The sequence below is a fragment of the Palaemon carinicauda genome, chromosome 31, assembly GCF_036898095.1.
Source record: "Palaemon carinicauda isolate YSFRI2023 chromosome 31, ASM3689809v2, whole genome shotgun sequence".
Lineage (NCBI taxonomy): Eukaryota > Metazoa > Arthropoda > Malacostraca > Decapoda > Palaemonidae > Palaemon > Palaemon carinicauda.
Window position 1 is genome coordinate 12,675,048 of NC_090755.1, and position 19,897 is coordinate 12,694,944.

At 39.8% G+C, this 19,897-nt stretch overlaps 1 protein-coding gene across 1 annotated transcript in view; it reads right to left on the reverse strand.

The window, feature by feature from the left end:
• Nucleotides 1-474: 474 nt before the first annotated feature.
• The window catches only part of LOC137624297 (SH3 domain-containing protein 19-like), a 48,096-nt gene continuing 28,673 nt past the window's right edge, over nt 475-19,897 (reverse strand). Inside the window, exons 4-8 of the mRNA XM_068354871.1 lie at nt 11,075-11,959; nt 9,418-9,492; nt 8,954-9,052; nt 7,813-8,001; nt 475-4,901 (exon numbers count right to left, since the gene is read on the reverse strand). Coding sequence (XP_068210972.1) covers nt 4,773-4,901; nt 7,813-8,001; nt 8,954-9,052; nt 9,418-9,492; nt 11,075-11,959 — 1,377 coding nt within the window. The 3' untranslated portion in view covers nt 475-4,772. The remainder of the gene's footprint in view (nt 4,902-7,812; nt 8,002-8,953; nt 9,053-9,417; nt 9,493-11,074; nt 11,960-19,897) is intronic.

The window sequence follows — 19,897 nt, forward strand, 5'->3', positions numbered from 1 at the left end:
AATGAAACAGTCATCAGTTATTTAAGGGATTTTGACATAGGAAAAATCCATTTTTGGGCTCGAGCCATATCGTCCTTATGGAACTTCCCTCCAGTAACTTTCTACAGTATAATATTTCTGCGATTGATATTACAAGAGAATTACCGTCAGGTATCACGGGGTTCTAACCCCTGGAACGACTATTCGAAGATATCGTGAATAATCAGGGACGTATCCTAAGATAACCATAGGTATCTGCACCCCGAATAGACCTTTCCCAGTCTAATCCTCTAAGGGGAAGGATAAGTGAGGAGCCGTTACATATCCTATCACCTTTCGGTACTCCCATACGACCCTGCCGCTCCATTCCTTCTCCGCTTGACCCTGTTATTATTTATGAAAAATTTAGGAAAAATTACAGAAAATGGGAGTAGGGTAAACTACACAAAACTCTGGTCGTTTGAGAGGAGGTTCCAGGTAACTCCTAAGAAAGTGTTTCGAGTTGAGTCTCTGTGTTGGAACAAATATAAATTCATACTGGTTTTAAACTGAACTAGGGATAATTTAACCTTAACTAATCCATACTCCCAACATCGAACCTACCGTCTAAATATTCATGAATCAAGAAAGTTTATGTTTACTTCGATGAACAATGTCACTTGACATGATCTGAATCTCAAAGGGTTAACTGTATTGTCTTGCAGTTTTCTAAAGTACGAAATGAAGAACTTAACTGTAATAATTGTCTACATGGAAATGGTTGGGAGTTAAACCTTTCACCTATTCTAAAGTGTTCCACATCCAATAAATATGACATATAACATTAGCACCACTTTAGGCATGGATGTTTGGAATCTTAACACTGACTGACAAAAAGTGACAAAAATAATTATCTAAAATTGTCACAGTACAGGAAAATTCTAATTTCTTCAAATATAACGCCGTTACTTAATCGTAGCGTACTCGTACATCGCGCTCAAATTTCAGACATGTCATTCCACAGTAGAGGTAAAGAAAATGACCGCGCAGGTTGGCGCAAACATCTGGGTTTCCGTAGGTCTCGGGTAATTAAATCTCTATCGTTACAAGTTGTTTGATCCATGAGACCATGCAAGCAGAAATTTGGTGAAGTAATGTATTTGCAGAAAAAAGTATAAAATATTACATTGGTTTCATCTCAAAACTATTAAAATCCTAAATACTGACTTGGAAATGGGCACAATACCATGTTTCCATGGCAAAAAGGTCTAAAGGCGACAAGGGACCTACCAGGCCGAGAAGGAGAAAAAATTGCATGATCAAAGTGAAACAGGAGGTAAGATTTAGATTAGAGCATGGTTGTGAATGGCAAAAAAGGGATTTTGACGAAGGAAAAATCTATTTCTGGGCGATGGACCTGTGTCGCCTTGTGAAATGCTCCATATAGCACCATTTCTAAGGTATAAACTGCTAATTATACCAGAGAAAAAGTTGCATGGAAAGCCAGGAATATACCCAGCTCGCTCACTCTAATAGAGTGTCGGTATAGTAACTGGGGCGTGTTAGAACTACTACCAGATGTCCCTTACCAATTAGTCATCTCCTTCCTCAATATCCCCCGATACTATGAGGTACTGTTCTACTTCCAACTACTGCCCTCTACTACGACTAAACTTCTTTCAAAGAAACATATGTAATGGCTAATGAAATAAAAGATAAAACTCTCTATCAGGGGTTCATTCTAATGTAGAAAAATAACCTCAGCAGCTATCATTAAAAAAAAAGTAATCCTGCCCCTTGCTATAGCATTCTGCTTTTCCAACTAGGGTTGTAGCTTTGTAAGTAATAATAATAAAGGTGATGGCTGAAACTTGAAAGTCAAATCAACCTCCAGAATTCTAAGACAGACTTTGATTGTAGAAATAAACCTAAGTAACATTACACCTATGTATACGGTGATCTGCAAAAGCTAAAATGAGATACTCATTTCCTGAATTTCCAACAGTAATTTAACAAGAGTAAACCTACAGTGATAATATTTATAAATACACAAATATGGTGTTTTCATTTCTAAATTATAAATGTGAATGACATGAAATTATGTGCATTGGTGTATTCATGTACATGTGACTATTTAAAATACTTGCTATTAATAAAGGAATTTTGACGAAGGAAAAATCTATTTCTGGGCTCAACCTGTGTCGCCTAGTGAAATGCTCCTTAAAGCACCATTTCAAAGGTATAAATACTGCTAAATATACCAGAGAAAAAAGCTGCATGGAATGCCAGGAATATATCCAGGTCGCTCACCCCTAAAGGGTGTCGGTATTGAAACTGGGGCGAGTGATACCACTACCAGAGGTTCCTTTCCAAATAGACTTCTCCCTCCTCATATTCCCCCGTTACTACATAATAGTGCAGAATAGCCTCACAGGTTCATATGGCAAGAAACATTGTTAATCTAAAATTTATCCAAGAAGATCAAACTCTTGCATAGTAAAAGATCAAGTAAAATACTACATTATTTCAAAGGGGAAAATTCTACACAAGTATACGATTCGGGTGAAAATCACAAATGCAAAGTGTGATGAATAAATTCTCTTTCCTACTTCAGTAAACTCTATTTTTGATAAAAATGAAAAGTACTGTACGCAATATTAAAATGCTTATTGTACATTATGAAGAGAAGGTAAGTTTTAAAGAGTAGGTGCCACCGTGAGACGGTAAATCGTAATGAATCCAGGATCCTTTTTCAATGCAAGGATAGAAGTGTACTAATCTTTTCCTAGAAAATCTTATAAAAGTGAAAAATCAAGTGCATAAGACTTGTTTAATATGTACACAACAATAGTGGGAGACAAGAGTCAGGATTTGTTGAGTGTTGAGCCCAGACCATTACAAATTACTGTATAGAGAGAGTAAGGGAGGAATTTCACACAGAGAGATTAATAATAAATTGTCACAAATAGAAAAATATTTAAAACCTTAACATATTTACTGTATCAGTTGAAATGCAAATTATTTCCTAATGAGTCTTGATAGTCAAGACTAAAGATAAAGAATTTAATTTTAAAAACTGTTGGAAAACACTAAGAAATCTATATGACCTCAATGCTGGTACAGTAAATGATAATGGCCAAAAAAGTTTGCAATTACTTCTACTTGCTGAAACAAGACCAAATTCCACTGAAAATCTTATCAATGTAAGGTTATCAATAACTAAGCACATAAAAAAATCTTAAGCTTGATTGAAGATTATAAAAGACAGCAATCTTGAGCAAGTTCAAAGGTCTGAGAGTCTTAGGGAAGAATTATCCAGTAGGGGAGACAAGTGTATACATTAACTACTGCGGACCCAGGAGATCGGAGGTGCATGCGCCAACCTAATCTAGTCGCAAAATATATTTTTTCATCTACAAGCAGAATGACACGTCTGGGATTAACGCACGGATAGATTGTGTTCCTGGCTTTGTGATTCAACAATGATCATCACTGAATATAGCAAAGTCTCTATAAAACCAAGAGAAGAGCATACAGAGCATGTACAGTAGGTCCTCAACTTATAAACTTGAATGGTTCTAAGAAGCTGTTTGTAAGTAGAATTTTATTACAGTATTTATCTTTCTTATTTTCAGTTGGGTTTGTTTATATCCCGAAATGTTTGGAAGTTAAAGACCCTCTGTAAATTCTTTAGTACCTCTGAATATGCACATACAAAACTTCTTTCCTCAGCCAAGTCACTGGGATAATTGCTATTTCAAATAAAGACATACAAACTTTTCATTGGTATTAGTAGTGCAAGACACTGCATTCCACAATAAAAATAATTTTTATATTACAATCTCAGGATCAAAAGATGTGGCTTAATTTGATTTTCAACCCAGTAAAGAATCAAGCCATTATTTATTTATGTTTTTTAAATAAAGTAATGCAGGAGAAAAGAATAATTTGTACTGCATTTGTAAATTTAATACTGATCATCAATCAAATTTATCCATAATCTGCTCAAGAGTCGCAACACCAGAATATTTTATAGAAATATGGCTTGATCTAAGATCCTGAAAAACAGATGAAATCTAGGCAAAGGGAAACAAAATCTTATTAATCTATGATTACTCTTTTTAAGGAAGATAATCTCTGGTCTGTAATTATGGCAATAGGGCAGTGTGTAGAAAACCGAACAGAGGTTGGTGTCGACAGCTCTCATCGTTGGAAAAAACTAAGTGAGTGTTTTATCTAACTTGGATAAAATAAAACTGAATTTGGCTGATAAGATGGTTGCTTCCAATAGAATAAAATTATATAACACTAAAAAATTATATCTTTCCTATCTTTTGTATACACAATTATAGAAATCTGAGCAAATATCACATTGCTTCATAAGACGAAGCTCATACAAACGACCTACTTCCGTATCACAAGTCCGTTACAAAAATTACATGTACAGTAGTTTAAACAAAATTTGCAGCACGATTTCCACTCGAAGAGACAACGTACAATCTTATACAAAACTTTACGATACCGTACTAGAAAAAAAATTTGGTACCAACCCCTCAAGCATTTGATCTTCACAAAAAAAAATGGTGCTGCAAATTTTCTTCAAATATAAAGGTGAAGTTCTTTCACTGAAAAAATCTGATATCAATTTACAGTAGTAGAAATGTTTAGGTAATTTAAGATATAACTAAAATGTCTAAAGATATTGTATTTACAGTTCACTGAGCACTAATGAGGTCTTGACCTATTCATCAGAAAAAAAAAAAAAATAGATTTTGAAGTTGATAGACATTCTTTAAAGCCTAAGAATAGCTCTGTCATATCTGAGGAAGGCCGGGTGGAATTCTGTCCACGAAGTTGGAAGGAAACTGTCCGCTCATACCGTTGTACTCTCCGAAGAGCCAGTCATCGCTGAGACGGCCGGTAACTTTCACTTGACAGCCCTCCTGGAAAGGGAATAAGTTCTTACCAACATAATGATGGAAATAGGATAAGTTCTTACCAACATAAAGGGTGAAAATAGGATAAGTTCTTTCCAACATAGAGAGGGAAAATAGGATAAGTTCTTACCAACATAAAGAGTGAAAATAGGATAAGTTTTTTCCAACATAAAGAAGGAAAATAGGATAAGTTCTTACCAACATAAAAAGGGAAAATAGGATAAGTTCTTACCAACATAAAGAGGAAAAAAGGATAAGTTCTTGCCAACATAAAGAGGGAAAATAGAATAAGTTCTTACCAACATAAAGAGGGAAAATACGATAGGTTCTTACGAGCATAAAGAGGGAAAATAGGATAAGTTCTTACCAACATAAAGAGGGAAAATACGATAGGTTCTTACGAGCATAAAGAGGGAAAATAGAATAAGTTCTTACCAACATAAAGAGGGAAAATACGATAGGTTCTTACGAGCATAAAGAGGGAAAATAGGATAAGTTCTTATCAACATAGAGAGGAAAAATAGGATATATTCTTATCAACATAAAGAGGAAAAATAGGATAAGTTCTTACCAACATAAAGAGGGAAAATAGGATAAGTTCTTACCAACATAAAGAGTGAAAATAGGATAAGTTTTTTCCAACATAAAGAGGGAAAATAGGATAAGTTCTTACCAACATAAAAAGGGAAAATAGGATAAGTTCTTACCAACATAAAGAGGAAAAAAGGATAAGTTCTTGCCAACATAAAGAGGGAAAATATAATAATTTCTTACCAACATAAAGAGGGAAAATACGATAGGTTCTTACGAGCATAAAGAGGGAAAATAGGATAAGTTCTTATCAACATAAAGAGGAAAAATAGGATATATTCTTATCAACATAAAGAGGAAAAATAGGATAAGTTCTTACCAACATAAAGAGGGAAAATAGGATAAGTTCTTACCAACATAAAGAGGGAAAACAGGATAAGTTCTTACCAACATAAAGAGGAAAACAGGATAAGTTCTTACCAACATAGAGGGAAAATAGGATAAATTTTTATCAACTAAAGAGGAAAAATAGGATATATTCTTATCAACATAAAGAGGAAAAATAGGATAAGTGCTAAGCATAATAAGAATGAACTTACTTTAGCCCTTAACCTTGTAAAGGGAAACCTTAAAAAAAAAATTTAGTGATATATATATATATATATATATATATATATATATATATATATATATATATATATATATATTCACATACAAACTATTTTAAGTGTTCATCCTAAATCTATACAGCTCTTAAAATCCATAAACATGCAATTTGTGTGATTCAATATTGGTTTTTGTACACAAAAAGTATTTTTATAAAGTGAATAAGTTGTCATTTGAATAATAATTGAATCAACTTGTTTGAAATTAACCAGTGCATAAGCAACATCATAAAACATAAATTTCTAACGTAATTTATATTTTACCATAGTCCTTGAAGACTAGTATTGCTTTTAGCGAAAAATACGGGTTAAAACTCGAACAGAGCGATAAGTGGGCCCAGATTTGCAGGATGAAAAGTTAGGAAAAATAAAAGATTAATTTTTAAATGTTATTTTTTTCTAGACTAATAAAATCCTTCATTCTTAGAGACTTGTTCTTTTTAAAGGTTCAAAGGCTGCACATGAATGGCAGAGGACAGTGACAAAGCCCTAGAGACCCAGGCCCCCTCTCCATCCAAGCTAAGACCAGGAAGGGCCAGGCAAGGGCTACTGATGACTTAGCAAGGATGGTGAAGTTACTGACACTACAAGAAACTATCAAGCCTGAGCGGGACTCAAAACCCAGTCCTGCAAAACGACAGGAAGCAAGAAGGAACCTTTCCTTTAAAGGCTTAAAGGTCATTCATGAATGGCAAAGGTAAGGGACAGTGAAATTGCCCTATAAAGCGAGACAGTGCCCTAGAGACTAACCATATTTCGTATGATCGGCAACCAGGCCCCCTCTCCATCCAAGCTATGATCAGGGAGGGCAAGGCAAGGGCTACTGATGATTTAGCAGGTAGAGCTGTAGGCTCCCCAAAAACTCCCATCCTCAGCTCACAAGGATGGCGAGGTTGCAGACACTACGAGATATGAAGCTCAATCAAAACGACAGGTAGGGACGTTTCCTTTGGAGGGACAAAGTTCCTATAGCCAAACTACCTGATTTACTTTCCTGGGAAATGTCAAAGCACTTTTATCCTATGCAGGAGCAAAGGTGATAAATCCACAGCTCACCCTCCAACATTTTCCGCATCAAATGAAGCTTCATATACCTACTTCCCTACTGGCTGCTACCGCAGCAGTCACCAAGGTGGGTAGCAGCAGAGCCTATTGGATCTACGTCACAATCACTCACCATTCATTCCTATTTATAGCACGCACTCTAGCCTTTCTCACTACTGACAACAGTATCCATTTTACTTGGTGCCAATACCTAAAAAGTTGTGCACTGTATTTGCAATAGAATATCGACATTCATTACCATACTACACAATTATCAAGTACTGTAACAGATAATGTGCAAAGGCTGCCGCCTACAATTTGCTGCCAACGATGAGCTGAAAGCTGCCTCTGAGCTCAGCGGCCAGTCAAGTGGGTGAAGCTGGTCCGCCACCTTCTAGGTGACTACTAATGCCTCGATAACATTTTACAGTCATATCCAGCTTCTATTAAAGAACCATGGTTTGTATTTGTGTAGGAACAACTAAGCATAAATCATCTCAAAATAACCCAGCTTTATATTGATACACAAATGACTTGTAATCTAACAAGATCACCTACTTGCCTTTTTGGACTTCAGAACTTCAAACAGGGAAACTTGAGACACCACAACGACACTTTATGCATCGACTAAAATAAATATATGCCAAATACAGGAACTTCAAAATATAAAAACTTACATGTATGGTCAGATCACCCACTGTTTCTGCTTGGAAAGTATATAATGCTGTGACCAGGTTTCCTTTGGAAGTGTCCCTGAGTGGAGTCGGTGACCAACTTGAGGTAGATGAAGTACCTACAGGATCCAGAGGTGCCGACATACTGGATGAAAGAGTGGGGCCACTTTCGCCAGCAAGAGGTACAACGATCTACAAGAAAAGGGAAACCCATTTCATTTTTCTTGTTATTTTTATACACAACCTTCTACACAAAATAATAAACAAGTTTTTATAATTTCCCACCTTATTTCACACCTACAACAATAACAAATGCTGCCATTTCAAGTCAACTGCAGGTCAAAGGCTTCAGACATGTCCTTATTCATGTCTGGGGTTTGGCCCATTTTCATCACCACACTGGCCAGTGGGTATTGGTGATGGTGGGTGATTTTAGTCTGATAGCTCACAGCAAACTAGTCTTGTATGAGTGGCCCTAACTAGTACAGCTCTGCTGATCATGGTGATACGCAAACCTTTTCTCCACGTTATAATCAGCCCCACTCTTTATTAAAATCTATCAATATTAAATGGACAAACAAGTTCGACATGTAGCTTCTTACTAATTACACTCAATATTGCATACTTTTGACCATAACTTTGTTACAGTAAATATTAGTTATTTTAGTAAAAACCCTACAAAAATCTGTAGCATACAAGTGTAAGACTTGAGATTTTTCTCAAACATACAGGGAAAGATTTGAGCTTTTTCTCATACATACAGGGGAAAGATTTGTGCTTTTTCTCAAACATACAGGGTAAGATTAGGGATTCTTCTCAAACATACAGGGTAAGATTTCAGCTTTTCCTCAAACATACAAGGTAAGATTTGAGCTTTTCCTCAAACATACAAGGTAAGATTTGAGCTTCTCAAACAAACAGGTAAGATTTTAGCTTTTCCTCAAACATACAAGGTAAGATTAGGGCTTCTTCTCAAACATACAGAGTAAGATTTCAGCTTTTCCTCATACATACAGGTTAAGATTTGAGCTTTTTCTCAAACAGTAAATACACTACTTTATAATCATACTTTATCAGAAGGACATATTATCACATTTTGCAACAGTATAATTAATCTCATCAAATGTCACACTTCTTTCCTTACTTTTATAAACGACTGTGGAAACATGCCTTCCCTAAGGCCACAGCGTCCGCAGAGCCAGTCTTCGTTCACTCGGTACAGCAACTGTATAACATCACCCACCTGCAAACAGAGAGACTTAAAGGTATGGAAAAGATACAGTAGGTTAAACTGTGAAACAGGAGTTTGAGTTGAAGAATAAATCAAAGGAAAATTGTTAGGAAAGGGAATTACAAATAAGGAAGAGTGAAGTTGGAAAAGGGAGTTTAAAATAAAGAGAATTAAAAGTACGGAACAGAATTTGAGATACAGGATTTGAAGTTCAAAATAAGGACCAAGGAACAAAGAATTAAAAATATGGAATTACTGTACAGTAGTAGTTAAACTAAAGATGAAATAAAAAAAAAAAGAAGCCAATCAGAAATTTAGTTTTGAAATCTCCCTCCGAAACTAGATGCACACTCTCGCACAACTTGACCTTTGCTTACCTTGAAATCTAGATCGTCTTTATCCCCTTTATAGTCAAATTCTGCTACTGCGTATGGTCTATCTTGATCATCATCCTGAAAGGAAATTTTTAAACATGTAAGCCACAATGACCAATTTCTATAGGATTTTCAATACATAAGACAAATCAGAAAGGGTTGTCTTAGTTCAATAGATTTGTGCAACAGTATTATCACTACAATCTCTACAACCAACAAGTCTGAAGTAGTTTCTTTAATATTCCATAACAACCTGGCTTTAAGGATTCAGATGCAAGACAGTGGAAAGGGAACGAGAAGGAGAGGGAGACCAAAGCAAAGGTGGATGGACTGTATCAAGGATGACCTTCGATCACAGGGACTAACCAGTGATGAAGTGTGGGACAGGGGTAGATGGAGAAAGCTGACCAGAAACATCGACCCCACATAGAAGTGGGAAAAGATGTAGACAAAGAAGAAGAATTCATCTCATGGAATTCTATTCTTTTCAACTAATAACGAAAATTTTGGGTTATCCTCACTAGCGATCCAAGCGTATCGACCGGAAGGTTTTCTCAATTCACTAAACGAGCCAGATAAGATCCAGTCCTGATAATAATTCTTCTTTACAATTATCAATGCATTTCAGAGTAAAACCGTTTCGATGAAATCATCATCTCCTACGCAAAGGGCAATAGGAATTAGTAAGGACCAGCAGGGGTCACTTGCCTTAGATAGCACTTCACATCACAAGTTACTGGCTATCCTTTGAGGACTTTAGCCAATGAATCCTCTATGAATCTAGTCAGTTTATGGTAAGTGAAAATGACAGATGAAGTTATTGGTCTGGGTTAATATTAAAACTTATCAACTAGCAAAGAAACTATCATTTTAAGATGAATTAGAAGTTTAATGCGCCAGTATCCCAGGCATTTAAAAGAGTATTCAACTAATATTGTTATTAACTTTAAGACCTTTGCTTGGCTCTCCCTATTGTGTTTGCAATACATATTACCATCAAATTAAGATCTCTTGCTTGAGGATACACTTGGGCACACAATTCTATCTTCTTTCTCATCCTCTCGTTACTTTAAACTTTTTATTGTTTATGTATGAAAGATTTATTTCAATGTTATTATTGTTCTTAAACTTCTCTTGTAGTTTTTTCTTATTTCTTTTCCACACTGAGCTATTTTCCCTGTTAGAGCCCTTGGGCATAATAAAGCATCCTGCTTTTCCAACTAGGGTTTTAGCTTAGCAAATAATAATAATAATAATAATAAATTACTGTAAATTATAATGTTTACCACTAAAAATTATTCTGCTTATTTATTTTTCTGATACTTTCCAATTTCATTTATCTCATTATTCCTATAAAAAATAAAATTAAAGCATTATACATAAATATTGAATACAGAATAGATCTTTAATCTTTAAGATATCAAAATCAGTTATATATTTCACAAAAAGGGCAATTAAACTTTATACCTATATACCTCACATCCGTACATTTAATTTTGATAACTTTTTGCAAATCAATAATAATACTACTGATATGCTACTTAATTAGCTGTATTAACAATAACCAATGTTTTTTAATACTACTGCAAAGAGAAATGATCAAATAAGCAAAGATATATTGACTCTCCAAGAACAAGTGAAAAGACAAGAAAAAACTAACCTCGGTTTCAGGTCTTGGTGGCAGAGGCGGTGGAGGTTCTTCTAGAATTGTTTGATCAATAATGTTGGTGTCTCCCCATCCGGTGCCAAAAGCTGCATTGGACGAGGTCTTTGAGCCCGCATTCCAATCGATGCTTTTCAGCTCGTCCTTAGAAGCACTCGTGCCGCCAGCACTCTCAACCTGGGAACTCGTTACGGGCAATTTCGTTCGGATGATTGTCGGTTTGAAACTCTGTTTTGTTTTTGGTTTGTTATTGCTCAAAATCTGAGCTGCTGGTTGAGCAGAAGGGTGAGGAAGTGTCCCAGGGCTACCGTGCTTTGGAAGTTCTACAACAGGCGCTGCGTTAGCCTTACTCTGTAAAGAAGCAGCCTCTGTTCTTCTGGCAAGCATTTCAAAGGGGTCTTGGTCATCAGCCGCACGCGACGCACTTTGCAACGGCTGGCTTCCGCAGCCACCGGTAAAAAAAGAAGATACTCCAACCTCTTTGGTTGGCAACGTATTAGCACTCCGACTCGATGCGGTTCCCGTGAAGAACGACGACCCGCCAATCTCCTTACCTCCGGAAAAGGCATTATTTTCCATAATGGATCCAAAGGGATCAAAACTGTCATCAAACCCGGAACTCTGGTTACCCGAGGACGATTCACTACCGAAGCTGTTAACACTTAGTCCATCACTACCAGATCTAGTTGTCGGGGACCCAGGGGGAGAGGAGAGGTCTATTAATGATGCCTCTGTAGCTGGAGTGCTCGGATTTGAATAGGACCCGTGGGTGTTGGCTGGACGAGGGCGAGAAGGCGGAGGGCCTCTGAGTTTCCCGACGAGTCCCCCTACAACGCTGTGTCTGTTAGAAGGTCCATTCAGGTCTTGGTGAGGATGTCCTTTCTAAGGAATTAAAGGAGAGTTTATTATTAGTGCCTTTACATCTGCTAAGTTATGCAATTGAAAGTTAGTAATTAATCTAAGCTAGAAATAGATGGTTCTCTAAGTTCATTAAAAACAAAAAGCAATGGTTCTTGGCTTGTCTTATATTCAGAAACTTCAAAACTATGTGAGAGAGTGTAGTGTACACTTCTATTCCAAATACAGATGAACTGCTTCTATTGACAACAGAAAACAAATAGAATTTTCAAAGAGAAAAACAAAGGTAAGCTATGTAAAACAAAGCTATTGAAATAAGAAGCAATTGAAAGTATGTCATGCAACAAGCAGAGTTTAAGGAACACAATAACACAGCATTGAATTTAAAACGAGCAAGAAATAATCTTTCCTTTCCAATATCAAAGACAAAGCAGCAGGTATATCGTGTATAAAGCCTAATTAAAACATGAGCCAAAGAGAGGTAACGTTACTCTGAAAACAGAAAGCCTAATTCACATCTCAATCGCAAAATTATAAAACGTGCTTGCGTACAATACCACAAGACTCTTTCATAAGAAAATCCATATAACATTAAGATCATTTTGTTGTTTTCGCTCCAAGACAATTAGCTAGTAGGTACAGTACGTGTACTACACAATTATGTCAGTACGTCAGAGTAACAGATTTGTACTAATGGCGTCTTTGACTCGCCCACACCATCGAGAATGATAGTTGTTATTATCCCTACTTTGAAGTGATAAAAGAAAAATTACTTTTACAAAAAGTAAGGACTAAAAAAATATGTAGAATGAAAGAAAAATCACACAGTATTTAACAAATAAAAGGAAATTCCAATATCACAAAAAAAGGTCACTGTTAAATACAGAGGGTCCTCAACTTACAAACCTAATAGGTTCCAAGAAGCTGTTTTGTAAGTCCAATTTTATTACATTTTGGCCGAGATTAGGCCTGACCTGAATCCCATGCCTATGACCTTGTTACAGAAGTCAACAAATTGTCGGGTTTCGTATGAAGTAGATATCAGGTTATTACAAATGTCATTTTGCTTACTGTACTAAATGATATAGTGCTTCATTACGTTATTTCTTTATCTTCGTTACTTTCAGTTGGAGTTGTGTTTGTATCTCCAAATGTTTGTAAGTTGGGGACCTTATGTAAAGTAAGAAGAATGTCTTCATCTTAAGTCTTCAGCTGTAAGATACAGCTGTTGTTCTCTGTAATGAAACAAGATTGCTTTGAAAAGAAATTGCTTGTAAAACAGGTCATAACGTAAAATGTAGTTTAATATAGGACTTATAAATTTGGGCCATACAACCAATTTCTAGGCCCCAGAAAGCCATTCAGTACCAGGTGCAACTGAAGGAGAACAGTATGCATCGCGAAGTTAAAGTTTAGGAGTTGGGCACGAAGATGGAAGAAATGAAGAGGGATCGAGGTAGTGCATAGTAGAACATGGAATATCCTAAGACTAGTTACTAATATTATCATTATTAATACTTGCTAAGCTACAACCCTAGTTAGAAAAACAGGATGCTATAAGCCCAAGGGCTCCAACAGGGAAAATAGACCAATGAGGAAAGGAAATAAGGAAAAACTACAAGAAATTTAAGAACAATAATAAAATTAAAATAAATCTTCCATATATAAACTGTAAAACCTTGAAAATAACAGGAGGAAATAAACTTCAAAATAAAAAGAGGGAGGGAAACAAGAAAGAATAGCATACCCGAGTGTACCTTCAAGCAAGAGATCTCTAACCCAAGACAGTGGTAGACCGTGTTACAGAGGCTATGGCACTACCCAAAACTAGAGAACAATAATTCATATATTAAAAGAATTCATATATTAAAAGATATAAGACTAATGAAGTTTTAACACATTCGCCTTGCAATTGCATGGAAGCATATCGATCCCAACCTGGGACTGCGAATCTAAGCCGTTTACTGGGTAGGTTAACGTGATGTGTGTGTTTGTGTGTTTATCCTGCCTGACATTCTGAATGCATCTCTTTTAGATTATTTTGGAACTGAAACCAAAATCTTTAACCTTTATGTTTCATCAGTAGTGTCTTTATCTTTTACAGAGAAGAAATCTTAACTCGGGGACCTACCAAGTAAAAAATTCACACTTAGCAGAATACTAGAACTTTCTCAAATACGGGAGATAATTTAGCAAAGCACTTAAATTACCGCTTTCAAGCAACTGTTAGAATCGATGTTTAGAAATAATTTAACCACTGTTACTAGATTTGGATGAAAATCTTGATTTTAAAATGAGCGAATAAAAAGTAAAAATCTTGATTTTAAAATGAGTGAATAAAAAGTGATAAACGCAAGCAGCCATTAGCAGGAGACCTAGTTGAGAGAACACAAAAAATCTGGTTAATAAGCTTAAATTATATAATAAAAACTGCTAAGTAAAAGCTCACTGTTGTTTGGCAAAATTATCAACGTGAAATCCTTTCTATGTGATAAAGTGCAACAGAATAATGCCATTCAAGCGCAAGAGGAATGCCAAGGTTTGGGTGGATGAATGGAGTGAAGAAAGTCCTAGGTAATAGGAGAATGGATGCGAGAGACTAAAGTGTGTGCTAGGAATAGAAATGAATGGCGAGTGTTGCAGTTCTGATAAGCCATGCTAGTATTTATAGTCACATCAGTGACCACTGAAGTAGCAAAAGTAGGGGAGAACGAATATGAAGCTGTATTTGTGGTGGAAGACTGAGGAGGGTAAGCTGGGGCACCCTAGCAGTACCAACCAAACTCGGGAGGCCAGAAGGAAATTAAAAAAAAAAAAAAAAAACCTTTTGTTCTTTTTGGATGTCAACTGCTTCCTAAAATTGTGGGAAGAGCCTTGGTATATATATATTTTTCTTTATGAAATGAAGGTAATTTATCATATAGAGTACAGTACCCCATTTTTAGACTTACTTTTAACTAAATTGTCAACAAACACATTCAGGCGTTTCCCTTTTTTATTTCTCAAAAGGTCCTACGGATTACAAACAATATCACAACTAACCCAGAAAAACAATATAGCCCGGATCAAAAGGAAAAAAATGGCCAATAAAATAAAGAAAATAAAAATATGACCAATGGTTTTTCAAAGTAGTTTTTCAGCGTGATTCATTATTGATGTGATATTGAAATAGGTTGTTTTAATACATCTCCGATAGGCTGCACTGAAAACCTAAGACTGACTTCGTGAGGTATTAAAGCCATTCTTCAACGGTCTAGGCGAGTCATAGCCAGCCTTATATAATATTCAGATGTACATCCAAAAAAAAAATTTGCAAGTTACATTAAAATTCTAAATTAGAGGGAAACGAATAAATAATTTTGAAAACAACATAGTTAGTTTACATGCTAAAAACAGGAATTGCTAAAAACTACATTCTTTGACACTACGCTTTACGCTACTATACGGTTGAACATGTAGTTAGAAATGACATAGAACTATGAAAATAATACAATACATGCAACAATATACTGTATAGTACAGTGCAAGCAAACATAATCACACAAAAGAGGTTGAAGCTCTAACAAACACATATTCAACATTTGCTACAGTAAATTTCCAATTGTCTTAAAACTCTAAAACAATCGGAGAGCTGTTACAATATCAGCGAGATGATAATCTATGCCTTGCTTACATGCTAAAAATGACAAATTCGAAGATAATTTGTATTTTTCCTAACCATACAAACCTTAGCTATTTACAAAGGGTTTACTTTTAGCGCAGCTGAAATGACGAGCCAATAGTTTTTAACGAGGGTTAATTACCCCCGCGCTAGTTAGCGGGGGGTGGGGAAGGGTAGCTTGCTACCCCTCCCCCCTCCACACACCGGTGACTTGCTTCACTTCACTTAGAGGTAGGACTTGACTTGGGGGTCAGGGATGGCGGGCACATATGTGTAAATAGCTAAGGTTTGTATGGTTAGGAAAAATACAAATTATCTTCGAATTTGTCATTTGTTCCGTAACCGAAATACAAACCACGCTATTTACAAAGGGTGACTTACCCCTTAGGAAGGGTGGAAAGTCCCCAGCCTTACTGACTTCGGCTTGCCCGGGGGCTCGATCCCTTAGTGAGCAGCACTAGAGAGAGGGAGCCCCTGTACCTCACAGGTTCCTAGCATCGCTAGGAACGAGTGGCCTACATAAGTAGTGTGAGGAGGAGAGTGTGACTCGTCCTATGAAGTTGACCTTGAGACCTTCAGATAGGAATTCTAGGATAGGACGTTCCCCATACCACCTCGTCAGGGTATGGGAGACGCAACAGTATTAAGCTTAATACTAGGAGCACAAAGAAGCATGGGTTACCTGCAGAGGTCGAGGTCAGCTATGCGAGGACCAGGATGCTGCTTCCCCAAGAGAGGGGAGAATGAAGAAAGAAGTAAGGGTCAGACATACTCTTTCATTCACACAGACTAAGACCGGGTAACAACGCCCTCAACCTACTGCTACTTGTCCAAAAAGGAGCCTGAGGTTAGACCAGCTGTTGTGCAGCCACCACAGGGCCGATAGAGAACGTATCGAGGCTCCTGTGGGTCACGTCTTGCAGGTAGTGGGCTGTGAAGGTCGTTTGACGCTTCCAGACCCCCGCTTGAAGTACCTGCGTCACAGAGAAGTTTCTCTTGAAGGCCAGGGATGTAGCAATACCCCTGACATCGTGGGCCCGAGGGCGACGTGACGGAGGAGGGTCAGGATTCAGGGCATGGTGGATAACCCTACGAATCCAAGCAGAGATGGTGTTCCTTGTGACCCTCCTCTTTGTCCTGCCTGTGCTCACAAACAAAGCTCGCACATGAGGACGGACTGCAGCCGTTCTCTTCAAGTAGTACCTCAGACACCTCACTGGGCATAGTAGCAGCTGGTCTGGGTCGTTTGTTACTGAACGGAGACTCGCGATCCTGAAAGAGTCGAACCGAGGATCCGGCACTCCAGGATTCTGAGTCTTGGCCACAAACTCAGGGACGAACCTGAACGTTACCTCCCCCCATCCCCTTGAATGGGCGATGTCGTACGAGAGACCATGAAGTTCACTAACTCGCTTGGCCGAGGCCAAGGCGAGTAGGAAAGCCGTCTTCCAAGACAGGTGGCGATCGGAGGCCTGGCGTAATGGCTCGAAGGGAGGTCTCTTGAGAGACCTGAGAACTCGAACCACGTTCCAAGGAGGGGGTCTCACTTCCGACTGGGGGCAGGTAAGCTCATAGCTACGTATGAGTAAAGAGAGTTCTAGCGATGAAGAAATATCCACGCCCTTCAATCTGAAGGCCAAGCTTAAGGCTGAGCGATAGCCTTTCACTGCCGAGACAGAAAGGCGCATTTCTTCTCGCAGATACACAAGGAAGTCCGCTATTGCTGGAATAGTGGCATCGAGTGGAGAGATACCCCTTCCACGACACCAACCACAAAAGACTCTCCACTTCGCTTGGTAGACTCCCTCAGAGGACCTTCGCAGGTGCCGAGACATTCTCTCCGCAACCTGTTGCGAAAAGCCTCTCTCCGCGAGGAGACGCTGGATAGTCTCCAGGCGTGAAGCCGAAGCGAGGCTACGGCCCTGTGAGGGACACCGGAGTGGGGTTGTCTGAGAAGCTCGTGTCGTGGAGGAAGCTCCCTTGGGAGTTCCGTCAGGAGTTGCAGAAGGTCCGGAAACCATTCCGCGTGATGCCATAGCGGAGCTACTAGAGTCATGGAACAGTTGACCGATAGTCTGGTCCTGTTGAGCACCCTTCTCATCAGACAGAATGGTGGGAAGGCGTACACGTCGATGTTGTCCCACCGTTGCTGGAAAGCATCTTGCCAGAGTGCCTTGGGGTCCGGGACTGGTGAGCAGTACAGGGGCAGCTTGAAGTTCAAGGCTGTCGCGAACAAGTCCACCGTCGGGGAACCCCACAAAGTCAGGACTTTGTTGGCTATCTGAGGATCCAAAGACCACTCGGTACTCACTATCTGCGAAGCCCTGCTCAGACTGTCGGCGAGCACATTCCTCTTGCCAGGAATGAAGCGAGCTGATAGTGTTATCGAGTGGGTTTCGGTCCACCTCAGAGTCTCTACTGCAAGATGGGATAGCTGTTGCGAAAAAGTGCCTCCCTGCTTGTTGATATAAGCCACTACCGTGGTGTTGTCGCTCATCACCACCACGGAGTGACCCGCCAGGAACCGTTGGAACTGTTGAAGGGCCAGAAAGACGGCCTTCAATTCTAGCAGGTTGATGTGTAGGCACTTTTCTGATTCTGACCAAAGGCCTGAGGCCCTCTGGTTCAGAACGTGCGCCCCCCACCCTTCTTTTGACGCGTCCGAAAACAGAGTCAATTCCGGGGGAAGGACGAGAAGACTCACTCCCTTTCGCAGGTTCTCGTCGGCCAGCCACCACCGCAAGTCCGTCTGTTCCAGAGACCCCATTGGGATCAGAGTGTCCGGGGAATCGGATCCTTGATTCCACCGGGACTTGAGCCGCCATTGAAGGGATCTCATCCTGAGGCGGCTGTTTGGAACCAGACGGGCCAGGGAGGATAGGTGGCCCAAGAGACGCAACCACGATTGGGCGGGGAGTTCTTTTCGCCTGAGGAAAGGTTCCGCCACCCTCCTCAGCCTTGCTATCCGGTCGTCTGATGGAAAGGCTTTGTGGAGATTGGTGTCTATTAGCATGCCTAGATAAACCAGTCGCTGGGACGGCTGCAGAGAGGACTTCTCGAGGTTTACCACGATCCCCAGATCCTGGCAAAGATCTAGAAGCCTGTCTCGGTGTCGAAGAAGGGTCGACTCCGAGTCTGCTAGGATCAGCCAATCGTCTAGGTAACGAAGGAGACGAATGCCGTTCCTGTGCGCCCAAGTCGAAATCAGGGTGAACACTCTGGTGAACACCTGAGGAGCTGTGGAGAGACCGAAACACAGCACCTTGAACTGGTAGATCTTGTTGTCTAGGCAGAATCTCAGGTACTTCCTGGAAGACGGATGGATTGGGATCTGGAAGTACGCGTCCTTTAGATCCAGTGTACACATGAAGTCTTGTGGTCTCACCGCAAGTCTGACTGTGTCTGCTGTCTCCATGCTGAACCGGGTTTGTTTGACAAACCTGTTCAGAGCCGAGAGATCGATGACGGGTCTCCAGTCTCCAGTAGCCTTCTTTACAAGAAAGAGTCGACTGAAGAAGCCTGGAGAGCCGTCCACGACCTCCTGGAGAGCACCCTTCTCGAACATGGTCTTGACTTCGGCCTGAAGGGCCAGCCCCTTTGCCGATCCCATGGCATAGGAGCTCAACGACACTGGATTCGCTGTCAGGGGAGGTTGAGATGACGTGAACGGGACGCGATAACCTTGGCCGATCACCGAGATCGTCCAAGCATCGGCCCCGAGATGTTGCCACCTGCGGACGCAACGCTGAAGGCATCCCCCCACAGGTGGACACGCAGGGGGACTGCCACCCCTAGGGCTTGCGGCCGCGGCCGCCACCCCTAGAAGTCTTGCCTCCCCTGGAGGACTTACCACCCCTCTTGACCTTGGCTGGAAAGGGCTGGGGCTTAGACACCACTTTCTTAGCTGCCGGTGCCTGTTTTGGAGCCTTACGAGGCTGTTGCTGCTGTTGTGGCGGGGCTGGAGGCTTATAGGGCCGAGTTGTAAGGGCCCTGTGGAGGAGGGAGTCCGTGCTGGATTTCCTCCACCTCTCAGCCGTTCGCTCCAAGTCTTGAGGCTCAAACAGGCTCTCCCCCAGGAGGGAGGCATGTCGGAGCCTACACACATCTACGGCGGGGACCTTCGGATGGAATCTCTCGGACACAGCATCGCGACGCTTCAACACCGAGTTGGCCCACAGGGTGGTAACCTGGTGCGCCAAGAACTCGATGGAGCGGGTGCCCGAGAGCAAGAAGGTCTCTAGGGCCTTCCTATTGGTCTCCTTGGACAAGTCCTCAGATCGCAATAGGATGCCCAGAGATCC